Source organism: Tasmannia lanceolata, unplaced genomic scaffold, assembly GCF_043159265.1.
Source record: "Tasmannia lanceolata isolate RefF3 unplaced genomic scaffold, GAP_Taslan_0.1 ptg000012l, whole genome shotgun sequence".
Lineage (NCBI taxonomy): Eukaryota > Viridiplantae > Streptophyta > Magnoliopsida > Canellales > Winteraceae > Tasmannia > Tasmannia lanceolata.
In genome coordinates, this window is record NW_027518689.1 from 37,126,080 (window position 1) to 37,141,075 (window position 14,996).

The window sequence follows — 14,996 nt, forward strand, 5'->3', positions numbered from 1 at the left end:
TCTTTGGGCACACCCTATCTATGTCAGGGCCCATCAAATGAACGCTTTGAATCATCCAAACAATGTGGGCTCACATTATTTGGATGATTTTTTGGTAGTATTTAGATTTGGGTATGGGTCCTGGACATAGATAGGGTGTGCCCAAAAAATCAGCTCCATCAGATCATCCTAACCCTTCAATCTGTGGACGGACCGTCAACTGAGGGGGGCTACCTTATACAAATTGAAACTACAGGGGTGTATTTATCATGTTTTAAACTATAGGGGTGGAAGTAGATATGTCAGAAACTAGAGGGGGTGTAAATGTAATTTTTCCTAAATTCTATCTTTTACTTTTTCCCAACACCATGAAAACATGTGTTACAAACCAAGAAAAAGTTAACGGTGCCTAGAAACTTTGTTTTCTTCTTTTCCGTGCTAGTGATTTGATCTGTTCCATGTGTACGATGATCTACACCATTCATCTAATGCACCACAAATTGGAAGGTTAAGATTGTCCAATGAGATTAGATAGTGATGAATGAGCCATCCCTGATAAGAGATTTGCTAGTCAAATTTGTGGAAAGCTCACTTTTGCAACTTGCAAGAGACAACAGCCACATCACATGAATTAGAGGAATAAGACAAAATCTATTAAGAAGTGAGGCTACGTGGCTGTTGTCTCCTGCAAAAGTGAGCCACGAACTGGCTTTCTCCGAAATTGCCTAACTATATGATGGATGCACATATTTTTCAAGAAATTGGGTCATCCAACGAATATCTCTCACACACTACAACCCTCATTTTTGGATCAGCCTACCTATGGCTGGGACCCAAAAATGAATGCTTGAGATCATGCATTCATGTGGGCCCATATACTGTATTTTTTTAAAAAGGATTGCACGATTTTAAAAATAAACTCCTGAACACTGAAATGGTAAAAGAAGAGTATAACCGAACTAATATCCTCTCAACACATTGGAAAAATCTTTCCCTTGATTTCTGGCCTTTTTTTTCATAGAAAATGCCAAAACTACCCCTCCCCATACCATACGGCATAAGGACAGAGATGGGATTCTCGCTGTGAAAGAAGCTCACTAAATAAAGTCTACAGATATAGGCATTTTCTAAAGTCGTCGGTCCTCTAGAGAGAGAGAGGGAGAGAGGGAGGGAGAGAGGGAAAAAGGGGGAAAAAGAAAGGGTAAAGCAGAGGGAGAGAGATAGAAAGAGTGTTGTTGGGTCAGGTGATGGTGGAAGGGGGATTTCGCGTGCTAGGTTTTAGTAAAATTATTGAGAGTCTCATGTTATTCACGAATTCCGGTAATGATGGAGTCATCGTCGTTGTTGAAGGTACCGGCGGGAAGAGCGGAAGCTTTATCGGCGGTGGTACCGGATTTTGGGCGAATTGGAATGTGAACGGAATAGCGATCGGCGTGACGGCCATGGCTGGGCTTGCCCTGGCCGCCACTCTCGTCTACTCCCGTAGGTAAAAATTAATAATAACACCCCCCTTCTTACCAAATACACACCCCCTTTAACTAAATGAGAGCCCTCAGACGAACCCAAACCTCGCCTTCCTCTTCGTCATGGATTCATTTACGATCGGTTCTTTATGTTGTCACCTCATCCTCCTATCCTGTTCCTGATCGGTGAGTCTTTTTATTTCCCCTTTTTTTGTTTTGATCTTCTGTCAAACTTATTTTGAAGACTTTTCCCAGTCAGATCCCATCTCCTACTTCTCCATATCTTGCCTTTGCACTCTCTCTCTCTCTCTCTTTTCAGTTTTGGGTTGAGATCTTGATCCCCTTTTTTGCTGATCCTTTCCTTGTTATAAATTTTTGTTGTTATAAATTTGGTGTGTTTGGAGTGTTTTACTTCTTCTTCTTTTTTTTACTTTTTTGAGATGGGATTTGGTTTGGAAATAGTTTGATGACATGATTATTGTTTTTATTTTTTATGTGAATTTGCTTATGCGTCTGTAGATATAGTTTGTGGGTTTTTTTTTTTAAATGATGGTGTGTGTGTGTGGGCTGTTTTACTGTTATTTTTCTTATTTATTTAAGATTTTAGACACGGTTTCCTTGTGAAATCCTTGTTAAGCGATTTTGTGTACTGTTTTGGGGTGGGTCTTTTGTCTCGATTCAATCAAGTCTATGTTTTTCATGCTGTTGAATGACATTAGTGTTAAGAATGAACTGGGTTGTGTGGTTTTGTCCAAATATTTCAGCATCTTCTTCTTTCTTTCTTTGTTTCTTCTTATTTTATTTTTATTGGCGTGGTATCAAGTTAAAGATGATGATCTCCATCAATGAAGATAGACGAATTAACCGGTTAGGCAATTTTCGATTTGGATTTTGAGTCATTTTGAGTCCAATATTCAGTTTTGGAGTCAAAATCCAAATTGGGATACTAAACTATAGGCCAAAATGTCCAGAAAGAATCCCAAATGTCTGTTTTCTGCCAGTTACTCATGTTTGTCTCATGTTAGACGTTTGAATATTGAAATCCGCAGGGCTTTCCTTCGGGAGCTGATTTCAGAAAATTTGATTTAGCTGGTGTCAGTTTCTTTGTATTTTTCAAGCCTAGGGAATGTCTTGATTATAAAAAAAACCTTTCATCTGATGCCGGACTTGGTAATTTTTGACATTTTTTTCTTTGAATGGTAATCTTTGACATCTATTGGTACATGACTAAGCCTAAGACTATTAGAAACTTATGTATGACATATTTCTTGGTTCTGGTGGTACATGCAGCAATTCAATCTTCCGTAGAACCTTCCATTTCTTATATTATTTCTGTATGCAAGATTAAAACAGTCCTTCTTGCCTCCTCTCAAGTCTAGGGATTCAGAGGCTATCTTTTTTATTTTTTGGGACTTCTTCTTTATATACAAATGCCTGTGTCTGGATGCGTAGTCCTCTATGTGTATGTGGTCTGCCATTACAATGAAGAAGCTCATTGTGTATCGATCTTCTGGCCATGCCTCTGTGCTGCGTGGCAGTCAGAATACAATCCAGACAGAAATTTGGCCACTTGAAATAATTATCTTTGTTTTCACTGGATCTCCAAGTCAGTCGTGAGGGGCTAATTGGCATTGAGCCTCCCTTTAAGAGTGTTATAATACTAACGGAGACCTTTGCCTCTAACGTAGGACGATTGAAGGAAGGACTAATACTTCGCTATTATACAAAACCGATGTAGGACGGACCTATGGAAGGGATGTTAAGGGTGAAAAAGATGAGTGGAAATTAGTGTTTTGGATCCTAAAATATGTGATTTGATTAACAAGGATATTCCTACTAGGTTTAGGCTAGGTTTAGAAGGGCCGCATGCTGGGAATATGCAGACGTATGCCGGGAATGTGCAAACGTATGCCATTCCAGGAAGTTGCAGGCAAGGGTTTTTCGCTGTGTCTCAATCATATTATTAAAGTGAAATTACCGTCTTTAGGAGGCTGGGTTCATTTTTATTTGGAAGTAGATCAAGCGATTAAGGACAAGGAACCAGTGATCTCTAAGGTGATACAAAGCAACATCATTTTTCTTCATGTTAGGAGCTCAACATCAGGCACCATGATTGTGAGAAGTTGTCAACTTAGTCATCCTTGCAATGGCAATGTTTATGGGATACAATTAATTTGTGACAACATCAACCACCATGAGTGTGAGAAGTTGTCGACTTAGTCATCCTTGCAATGGCAATGGTTATGGGATACAATGAATTTGTGATCACATGGTTCACTCGAGAAAACTCCTGAAGCTACGGAGACCTTACTTAAATTGAAGTATATAAGTAGTATATTTTACTGTATTCTTGAGGCATCTATCTGGACCAAGTCCATGGAGAAGAGCTGGGATATGAAGATCAAGTCCATGAAGATGAGCTGAGATATGAAAATCTTGATGGAGGCACTTAATTGTACCTGTCATTATCTTCTCGTGCAAGTTATGCACGAGAAGGACAATTTCTCGTGCATAATATTATCCAGTTGATGGATAATATTAGGATAAAAGGACAATTTTTTTTGAAAAGTTGAGGATTTCACATCGTAATGACACTTGTTTACAAAACATGTGTAAATGTTGCCGTACCAAAAAAACCGAAGAAAAAGACTAAAATGTCCCTTCGTAACTTTTCCTCCTTTTACATATTTTAGAAGAACCCAAACAGTTAACATAGTTGAATCGAAAAGTCTCCGGCGAACGAAGAGCTTCTCTTCGGTTTTGTGCTATTCTCCGCCGAACGAAGACCTCTTGTTTTGTGCTATTCTCCAGTGAACAAAGACCTCCTACGGTTCTATGCTATTCTTCTGCGAACGAAGACCGTCTCCCCCGATTCTTTGCTATTCTCTAGTGAATGAGTACCTTCTCCGGCGCCGGAAGTCGTCTCTTCCCATACCTTTCCAAAAATCTCCGAGAACAAAGCCCTCCGGGATTGCTTTAGCATCGTTTGTATCCGGCATATTCTGGTTCTCCGGCCGTTCAACCGTTGCCTTCACACCACTTCCAGCTGAATCATCTGAAGGTTTGGCTTCCCAACATTTCAACCTTTTCCCGCTTCTTTTGGTTCTCGAAGGCAACTTCCTTGTCGGCGAGCTTAACATTTGGATTCAACCAGGTTATTTTAGGTGTTGAACCCAAATTTCCCTAGCTGAACCCAAATTAACCTAGATGAACTCAAATTAACCTTGGCGTACCCAAATTTTTCCCAACACAATTCGAACTCAAATTAATGTAGTCGAACCCAAATTAACCTAGTCGAACCCAAAATTTTCCAAACCCAATTTAATTTAGTCAAACCCAAAATTTCCCAAGTCAAACCCAACATTTCCATGGGACTAGAAAATTTGGGTTCGACTTGGTCAATTTGGGTTCAATTAGGCTTAATTTGGGTTCAACCAGGTAAATTTGGTTTTGAGTAGGGTTAGCTTGGGTTAGACGTGGTCAATTTGGGTTCGACTGAAAACTTTGGGTTCAAGTAGTTTAATTTGGGTTCGACTGGGTTAATTTGAGTTCGACTAGTTTAGTTTGCGTTTGACTGGTTTAATTTGGGTTCTTCTAGATTAATTAGGGTTCGACTACGAAAATTTAGGTTCGGCCAAATTAGGGTCTGATTCAAGAAAATTTGGGTTCAACCCCTAAAATAACTTGTTTGACGGAGAAGAAAATAGAACGGGAAGAGAAGTGCTTCATTCACCGGAGATTTTTAGGAAGGTACGGGAAGAGACAACTTCATTTGCTAGAGAATAGCATATAACTTTCCAGCATTGAAGGATTTCAGAGGTTGGAGTTGGAGATCAATGATACATTGGTGGTGAACTTTATCCGCACGGTGTCCCAAACCAATAACGGCGGCCCCCGCCATTTTTTTTATGACATAGGGTATCCCCACCCCATTTTAGGGTGGGACTAATCCCTATGGATGCACGCAATCACCCGTAAACCACGTGCATCGTGTAACTCCGAGGGGACTCTAATTAGCGTCTATGTGGAGCAAACCCACGATGCTAGCCGACGTGCCAACCCCGTTCGGGTTGGCAGCCACTGCTAATGAATATCTAAAATTTTGACTACGATTTTTAGGAGAAGTGGGAATCAGAAGTGGAGGTAAGCCAGGTACATCTTGAAATTTCATGGAAATTCACTTGTTGATGGTTTTTGGATTGGTTGAGTAAAGTGCGGAATATTTTTTAATATAAATACTTAATTGACCAATTGGAGAAATTGGCGGCAACCAAGCTCTTGGGACATGCATTTGTGTTGTGGGGCAATGTTCAAGCTGATCATCTTCTTCGTCGAAACCATTCAAAACGAAAGGGAAATGATATCAGCACAACCATGTTTTAGTAACTGCATGGTCCTAGTTTATCTTTTCTTTTTAAAATGGCTTGTAAGAGCTTTTTAGGAACTGTAATAACCTTTTGACAGCTCTTGAAACACTAAAAGACAAGATGCATTAGCGCAAATAACAAAACATGGTTGTGCTGATATCATTTCCCAGAAAAAAAAAATCATCTTCTTCGTGGAAGGATAAAATTAATCCATGGGATAAGATGAAGTCAAAGCTGCGATGGACATTTCTTCTCATCAATTATGCAAGGGATCTTCATCAAATTTGTTAAAAAACTCAAACAAGGGGACTGATCATTGAGTGAATACATCATGAAGCTCTATCCTTTTCTTATAGGAGTCAGTTTGGGCACACTTAGGAGTTCTTATAATTGATATCTTTGCATTGACTGCTGAAATTTCAAGATTATAAGATCTCTTGTTATCCTAATGGAATGAATAAAATGTTATTGAATTGTCTTCTAGAAAGCAGTGTTTCAAAATGTGGATGCGGGCCAAAACACAGCCAATGCAAATTCTAGTCAATTTGACCCTGTGCGACCAAGTACTTGGTTGACACTGTCATAACTCGAGAGAGTTAAAGGAGTTTTTGATTGTCTAGGTAGGAAAAATGCAGACACAGACAAGAATTCAGCCAAGGTAAAAGGGAGTCAACTGGGGCGAGTTGACAATTGGGACAAAAAGTTTTGAGATAGTGCTAGAAATGCTCATAAAATGTCCAAATCATCATTAATTTGTTGCTAGAGGTGATGTATGGAGTATGGCTAGCAATGAGATGATATTTGTAGATCTATTGCTGGTCATGCAACACAATTAGTAGATGTTGTAGGGCCAAGGTTTCATGTTTCGGTTTCGGTATGCATTTTAGTTGTGTCGGAAATGGAAATATGTCGGTTTTGGATGGAAAGTTTGGTGGAAATTCTGTAAAATCACGGAAAAGTGTGAAAACACATGCAAATGACGAAGATTTAAGATGAAACTTCAGGGAGTGCTAGAATAAGCACAAATACACACTAAAAAACCGTCAAATTAGTAAAAAAGCTATTCGTAACGGTTAAACAACATCGAACACCTAATGGCATACACTATCGTGCATGTCTGATAATTCAATACATATCACATTTTACTTATAATTCATATAAATATTTATACATTATCCAAGCACCACAGTTCGCCTGCAATTCATATAAGTATAATTATGTAGCACTTACTCGTATAGTCTAATACTCTAAATGAAAATAATTTTTTTTTAATGATCATATGTTGTACTTTCTTATAATTTTAAATATTATTTATTATTAATTTTTACAAGAAATTAATTGTTTTTCTTATTTTTAAATAAAATAAATATTTTCTAGCATTTGCCGAAGTTTCATCTTAAATTTCTATCATTTACATATGTTTCCAAACATTTTCGTAGTTCTATTGGATTTCCATTGAAATTTCAAACTAAAAATAACATTTTTCCAAGTTACAACCTAAATAATGTAATCTATACACTTAGGGTGTGTTTCGTTGCACAAAAAGCCAGGGAGGCTTAGGGATTTTGCTTGGCATTTGGGTGCCACATCAGCAAAATTCCCCGTTTGGTTGCCAATATAGCATTGAACTCCCTGGGATGTCTCCTGGGTGATTATTGCATGTCTGCTTATGTGGCATTCGTGTCCCCTCATAACATCCAAGCCAAAATTCACAAAAGGTGGAATTTTGCTTGAAATTTCTTAGGAATGGTGTTCTCTCTCTCTCTCTCTCTCTCTCTCTCTATATATATATATATATATATATATATATATATATATATATATATATATATATATAGGTAATGGACACCCTACTTTTTTCCCCTCCTCTCTGGGTCTATGCCGCACTACCAAACACTATATATATAGGTAATGGACACCCTACTTTTTCCCCTCCTCTCTTGGTCTATGCCGCACTACCAAACACTACTTGCCACTATTCTCCGAGGTTTCGGTTTCGGTATATGTTTCTATAGAGATGGAAACAGAAACATTTCTATCGTTATGCGTCGCTTTCTGTGGAAATTTAAAACCATGCATAGAGCTTCTTTCAAGGTGGTATCAGAAAGTGTATTGTCACCTTTGTTTTCTAGATTGTAGTACATCTACATATAATTACATTTATTGAACAACTATTCAGTTTATGTGTGTACCTTTGCTGTGAAGTGGAATTCTGGAGTGTTCATCAAGTGAGTTCTGTGGAGAGTTTGATTGCATGATTTGGTTATTTTGTATCGATAGTAATGATGAGTTTACATACCATTAAAAAAAAAAGGTAATGATGAGTGTACATTGCCTTTAGGATAATAGTCAGGAATACACATTGAGGGAATGATGTAATGAAGCATGGAATATTGAACAATCATCTTGGTTCTCTGCACTATTGCAAAATTTAGTGTTTAAGTGGGCAGATAGCTGTTGAGGCCCTATATGCGCTGGACCGCAATTCAAATGAGTGTCACCTTTCTTTTTTTCTTAAAAAAGAAAAAGATTGCATTAAACAAGCTCCATAGAGTACGCCAAAGAAGATTTTAATCCTTTTTTGTGTACTCTGTGTGGTTGTATTGGGATTTCTTTAACACTGGTTTTGCATGGATGTTTGTACTTTGGAATTAGATATTCTGATGTCTAGATCTCATTTTCTCCAACTGTGAATCTGTCCCGTTTTTCCCGTGATCTCTTTAATCTTTACTTATTTCTGGATATTGTGTTTTGTACCTACTGATTATTCTTTTTTGATGACTTATTTTTTGGTTCTGATGTTGCTGCCATAACTTTCAGGGGTAGTCTTAAATCACCATGGTCACGAAGGAGAAGAAAGCATGCCCTTCTACCTCGACAATGGAAAAGTCTATTTTCACCCGATGGTAAACTCCAAGATGAAGTGAAATTTTTGAAAAAAGTTCGCAGTGGGGTGAGTTATCACACTTCGCTTATTGGTTTGCTCTTTTCTGTTATAGCATTGGATTATTTACATTGTGTTTTCCCAGGTCTCTCATTCTGTCTGTATGTGTTACTGTTGGAGTTGTACTCTCATTGTTCCTATTTCTGGTGCAGGGTGTTGATCCAAGCATTAGGTCAGAGGTTTGGCCATTTCTCCTTGGAGTGTAAGATTCAAGCCTTTAGTTTTTTGAATCATTGCCATGTGTATTAGATTATAAGCTTGCGGATTTTATATTTTGCTATGATTTGTGGACATGGACACGGCTAAAATACGAAGTACGTATAATCATGATTTGTGGACACGGATTCATGTGACGAGTTTCAACACGGATATAAGGCATCTGACATGTAACCCCTAAACATCTAGAAATAGGGGTATACTCGTACACGTACATACATTTAAAGTTATTGACACTTTCTAGCAATACATTTAACAGTGTCTAAAGGAGTGTCGACACGTGTGGACATGGGTGTCGTGTCGTACACGACAAGTGTGTCAACAATAAATTCAAAGTGTCGGCTAAATTGTAGATATTTTGCAGTTTCAAAAGAAGTGCTTTCAGTTAGATTGATATCTGGCTGCATGCTAGTCCGCTATTTCTTTTTTAATAGTCTCTATGCCACTTAAATTTATGTTTGTTATTCCGATTCTCTTCAATACGATACCACTCCGTTTAATTTTCTAATCTCATCTCCTGAAAGAATAACATGTAAAATGGAAAGATGCCCTAGGAGTTGAACATAGAGGGATGTCTAAGATATAATATTTCTTGAATAAACTTTTTTTTTTTTGCATGGTGAAAATTTATTAAAAAGAGAAAAGAAAACCCTCGACTAAGAGGGTCAAGAACACCTAAACAACAGCAAAACATTAAACAACCCTTCAAGGAGAGAGATGATAAAAAAACCCTCAAAAATGCCTCTCTCAACACCACTACATGAATAAACTTGCTTTAGCGGTCCGGAACACTTGTATGATATTGTTATTAGCAAAATTTTCTCTGTAAATTCACATGGAATCTCTTAATAAAAAACTGTCACGTCCAATCTTCTATTCCGATGGATTTTCCAATAGGATAAACTGTACATTTAATTTACGACCCTTGAAAAAAATTCATGACCTTGTTATGAATTATTCTATGCTATTGAGACAGTAAATTTCTCTCACATTGCAGTTAAACACTTCAAGCAGATTATTCTAGTCCAACCAGAACAGTGTTCAGTTAGAGTCAGAATTAGGATAAACTGTTCTCAGAATTATGGTAAACTGTTCATTCTTTATAATCTGTTAATTAAATAGAAAAGACAATACCTTACTTTAATTGTTCTTTACATCAATAAGCAAAACAAAATAATGCAATTGTCCTACATAGTATGCACTATTAATAGTACATAATATATGAATTTTATACATAGTATATGATATACAGCCATAAAAAAATGATATATGTTTATATATTATGCATGAAATAGGATAGCAATTTGTATATATTGCATATAATATACAATCCAATATGTAATATATTTCATGCTTTGTAATATTAGTGAAGTGTCTACAGAAAACTTCCATTATATAAATGATGCTATTGAGGCTTGTTCATGAACTTTGCTTGCATCTGCATACCACCCAATTGCACCCTTAAAGAAGGATAGAGTGGAAGTCTTTCTCCCATTTATGGGGAGGATAACTGTACTGCTGCTTGATGACTAGTTGGCTACAATGTGACTTGGAACCTTGAAATCCATAATTTTGAAATCAAATGACTTTCAACAAAGATGAAAAACTTAGGAGGCTTCCAATATCACAAAAAATACCAATTTTCTAAGTTGGGTGAGTGGAAGAAGCTGTTGATTTTATTTTTTTTGAAATGGCAGAGAAAATTCAGTGGAAGAAGCTGTTGATATGTCTAATAATCCTTTCATTTGTTCTAGTTCTTTCATTTTCATACTCTTTCATCCGTCAGTTTGTATGATGGTCCTTTCATGTGTTCTAAATCTTATAACAATGGTAATTATAATTTTATCGAAAGAGAGAAACAAAGAAGAGAAGTTTAATAACAAGGGCAAATCTTATAACAATATCCCTTTTTTTAATGGTATTTAGAATTTTATCGAATGAGAGGGGAAAAAAAGAAGAAGAAGAGAAGTTTAATAACAGGAGCAGCATTTACATCATTCTTAGATCAGACCTACGTACACCCATCCTCACCCAAGGTTTGAAATTTCGGCCACCGAAACTTTGGTGGCAATTTTGGTTTCGAAGGAAATGTCGGTAAAATCTTATAATTTCAGTCAAAATTTTTAGATTTCGGTTTCAGTTTTAAATTTCGGTCCCTGCCGAAATCCGAAATTTCAGTATTACGACCGAAATTTAAAACCATGTCCTTACCTACAAATTAAGTAATCATTGGCCTCTCTTACAATATGGTTAAACTTTAATTTTGAAATTTTGGCCACCGAAATTTCAGTGGCAATTTTGGTTTCGGTGGAAATTTCGGTAAAATCTTATAATTTCGTAATTTCAGCTGAAAATTTTAAATTTCGGTTTCGGCTTTAAATTTTGGTCCCTGCTGAAATCCGAAATTTCGGTATTACAACCGAAATTTAAAATCATGTCCTCACCTACAAATTAAGTACTCATTGGCCTCTTTTACAATATGGTTAAATTTGACATAACTACGTTTTGTAATCATTGATTTCATGAATAATATGAGCAAGTATCCATTGCTAGACTATGACTTGGCGACTTGCAGCCCCAAGCAATCGTATTTTGAGTCACACGCCCTCCACGCGTAACCTACACCACAAAATGTCAAGTACTCGTGCTGTCTTAGGGAGTATGTCCATAACGTTGCCTGTATATTATTTCCTATGTTATTCATGTTCCCCTATATTATGTCCTATGTTATGACATCATAAATTCCCTTAGCTGTGAAAGGAAATATACCAGTCAAAGAACCTAAATTCTCGACCTTGTGAAATGAAGTAGCAAAATATGTTATGATTGAGGAAGAAATGGAGAACTTTATTCTGATTTTTTGAGGAAGAAAAGCAGGGAACTCGGCAGGGTGGATGCATAATGCCAAGGAAACCCATTCTCTCCCTCATATGTAAGAGAAATTGGCTGAAATCCGAAAACTGGGTCATTTTTGGTTATCTACCTAATCATCCCAAAGAAATTTCTCCGAGTACTGACTGAGTTGGATCCTACTTTCTTTTTCTTGGTGGTGGTTCGTGGCCTTGGGGCATATGCTGAGTTGACTCCTGTCCTCATTGTGAATCCCCCATTTCTAAAGAATTTTCTATATTCCGGCTTTGTTGGTGGATTAGCTTCTGTCTACAAATTATGCAAATTAGTGTCTGACCAAGGCTCTTTTTCTGAGTAAATCGAGATGGGTAAATCTATTTGAACGTGAACAAGAGATTGGACATTATTCTCATTTTTCTGTTTGCATATATGTAGTTCTCTTGTTTTTTTTTTTTTTTTGTTAAATTTCGAGTTCTCTTTAAATTTTTAATTCTGGTGGTGGCTGTCAGTGCTAGTATTTTCTGCACCAATGTAGCCCAGGGTTTACTTTTCTTATTTAGTTTACAGAACTTATAACAAAATTTAGTATTGCATTTAATCTTAATTTCCAAGAATTTATTTAATTCAGAGCCTAGACAGTCCAGGTGAAATGAGTGACTCCTGTGTTCTTTTATTGAAAGCTTATTTTGCATTCATACAATCACCCGATTAATCTGTCATGATACCATACCAAAATTGTTGGTCACCCATGATGCCTATGGTGTTACTTTACCAACTGGACTTACCAAGGCTATTTTCATTAGTTTTGACTAAATCACCTTCTGTTGTACACAGGTATGATATAAACAGTTCAAAGGAAGAAAGAAATACCGTTAGAACACAGAAAAGGTATTTACACCAAGTCCCTTCTTGTGTTTTTTTTCCAAAACTACCTGTTTTCTTCAATTCTACTTGAAATATGTCTAAAGGGAACTTGCATGCAAATATTCCTCTTGATTGGTCTGATTGATGGGTCAGTATTTTTTTCTTATAATCTTAGAATCTCTCCTGCATTGATGTTAAGAGAGAGATCAGAAGCTTTATTCCATTAATTACTATTTATGAAAATGTCAAATATTCTGGTTTCTATGTTCTTGTGATACAGAAAAGAATACGAGAACCTGAGAAGACAATGCCGGCGTATTTTAAAGCGTAGTGACGAGAGTCTTAAGAAGTCAAAGGAAATAGGTGACAGTAGCTATGGAGAGTGCACTAGTTTTAATCAGAGCATAGATTCTCCTGGTTCTGAAGATGTGGTTAGTGCGAGGCAGTCACTATCCACCGACATAGGGAGTGCCGATGATGATGAGGAAGCCTCTCACTCCAAGTCATTTGTAGAAGAAGAAAATAGTGGTGTCACTAGTGTTGATCCTCCCTTAGTAGATACAGACTCTTCGGACAGCGAATCATCAATGGAGGAATCCAAAAGCATTCAGATGGGCCCCATTAACGAAGGGAGCGAAGAGAATGATCCCAAGCTTACCAAGATAGAGTCTCTCAAGATGAAAAGCACCAAAGCCCAGTCAGCCGAGGACTTTGCCACATGGCAGAGAATTATTCGCCTTGATGCAGTACGTGCCAATGCGGAATGGATTCCTTATTCCCCAACCCAAGCCGCAGTTCAGGAGAGCAGGGCACGGCGCTCGGCCAAGGCTGTTGGACTAAAAGACTACGACCACTTGGAGCCGTGTAGGATATATCATGCAGCTCGTTTGGTGGCCATCCTTGAAGCTTACGCAATGTATGACTCAGAAATTGGGTACTGTCAAGGGATGAGTGATTTGCTTTCTCCCATAATCGCAGTGTTGGAGGAAGACCATGAAGCTTTTTGGTGCTTTGTGGGTTTCATGAGGAAAGCAAGGCACAACTTTAGGCTTGATGAGGTGGGTATTAGGAGGCAGCTAAACACAGTGTCCAAGATCATAAAGTCCAAGGACTCCCATCTCTACAAACACTTGGAGAAGCTCCAAGCTGAGGACTGTTTCTTTGTCTATAGGATGGTGGTGGTTTTGTTCAGGAGAGAGCTAAGTTTTGAGCAGACTTTGTGTTTGTGGGAGGTGATGTGGGCGGACCAGGCGGCAGTCAGGGTCGGGATAAGCAAGTCGGCGTGGGGTAGGATTAGGCAGCGGGCCCCACCAACGGACGATCTGTTGTTGTATGCAATTGCGGCCTGTGTCTTGCAGAAGAGGAAACTGATTATTGAGAAGTATAGTAGTATGGATGAGATCATAAGGGAATGCAATAGTATGGCTGGGCAATTGGACGTCTGGAAGCTTCTAGATGATGCCCATTCCCTGGTAGTGACCCTCCATGACAAAGTACAGAGCTGAGTTTCATTTCACTTCTTTTGGGAGTGCTATTTCTTTCTTTTTTCCTGATTATTGTTTTTCTTTCTTTTTAATCTCCATTTGGGTTTTCTTCCCACTAAGTTTCTACTTAGCTTGGTAGAGCATTGCTTCTGAAGAAGCAATTCCAAGTTTCCAACTAAATGTTGTAATAGTTATCTGGATATCACTAATTCCAAATGCTCATAGTGGTGCGAAGAAAAAGCCAAAAAGTAATGGAAAAAATCCAATTTCTAGTCTATTTATTAGTGGAATTATGTTTTGCTTGCATACCGTGTAGGTATTAACACCATTTTTCATCGACACTAACCCATCTTAATGGCTCCTAAACCTTTCCAAAATTCTCTTTGATCTGGTAACGAAATTTTGAGTCTCAGAATCAGTTTTGGACACAATCTCAAAATCCAAACCAAAATAACCAGGGTCTTAGCGGCAATAAGGCCTGGTTTATTTTGGATTTTGAGAATCAATTGTGAGTCCAAAACTGATTATTGTCCTGAAAATTAATGCCCCTATCCAGACCATTCATTTTTACGGATATTAATGTCTTGTAGAAATGAGAGGGATGCTCATTTAAGTGATTTATAAAATATTGCCAAGGCTATTTGCTATCCTGTGTCAAGAGTCAAGACCAACTGACCAAGCATGTTTGAGGGTGGAAAAGGAAACCCTTTCTGATTATAAGGAGTTCAGCTATGCAAATGATCACTGTTTGGATCAATCCCCTACCGATCTGGGACGTGTGTGCAATCAGAACTGTTTATCCAGTGGAACATCATCTTGCAACCCACAT

The 14,996-nt window shown here is 37.7% G+C and overlaps 1 protein-coding gene across 2 annotated transcripts; it reads left to right on the forward strand.

Annotated features, from left to right (window-relative positions):
* Positions 1 to 1,116: 1,116 nt before the first annotated feature.
* Positions 1,117 to 14,444, forward strand: LOC143888059 (rab GTPase-activating protein 22-like). 2 transcript variants are annotated; one of them, XM_077392350.1, is made up of 5 exons: positions 1,117 to 1,465; positions 8,630 to 8,762; positions 8,906 to 8,955; positions 12,654 to 12,707; positions 12,964 to 14,444. In XM_077392350.1, exons 1-5 carry the CDS (start codon positions 1,227 to 1,229, stop codon positions 14,186 to 14,188), a joined length of 1,701 nt encoding a protein of 566 aa, XP_077248465.1. In that variant the 5' UTR covers positions 1,117 to 1,226; the 3' UTR covers positions 14,189 to 14,444. The 2 variants fall into 2 exon arrangements, with proteins under 2 accessions (XP_077248465.1, XP_077248466.1); XM_077392351.1 differs by having other exon boundaries at positions 1,323 to 1,628.
* The last annotated feature ends 552 nt before the right edge of the window (positions 14,445 to 14,996 follow it).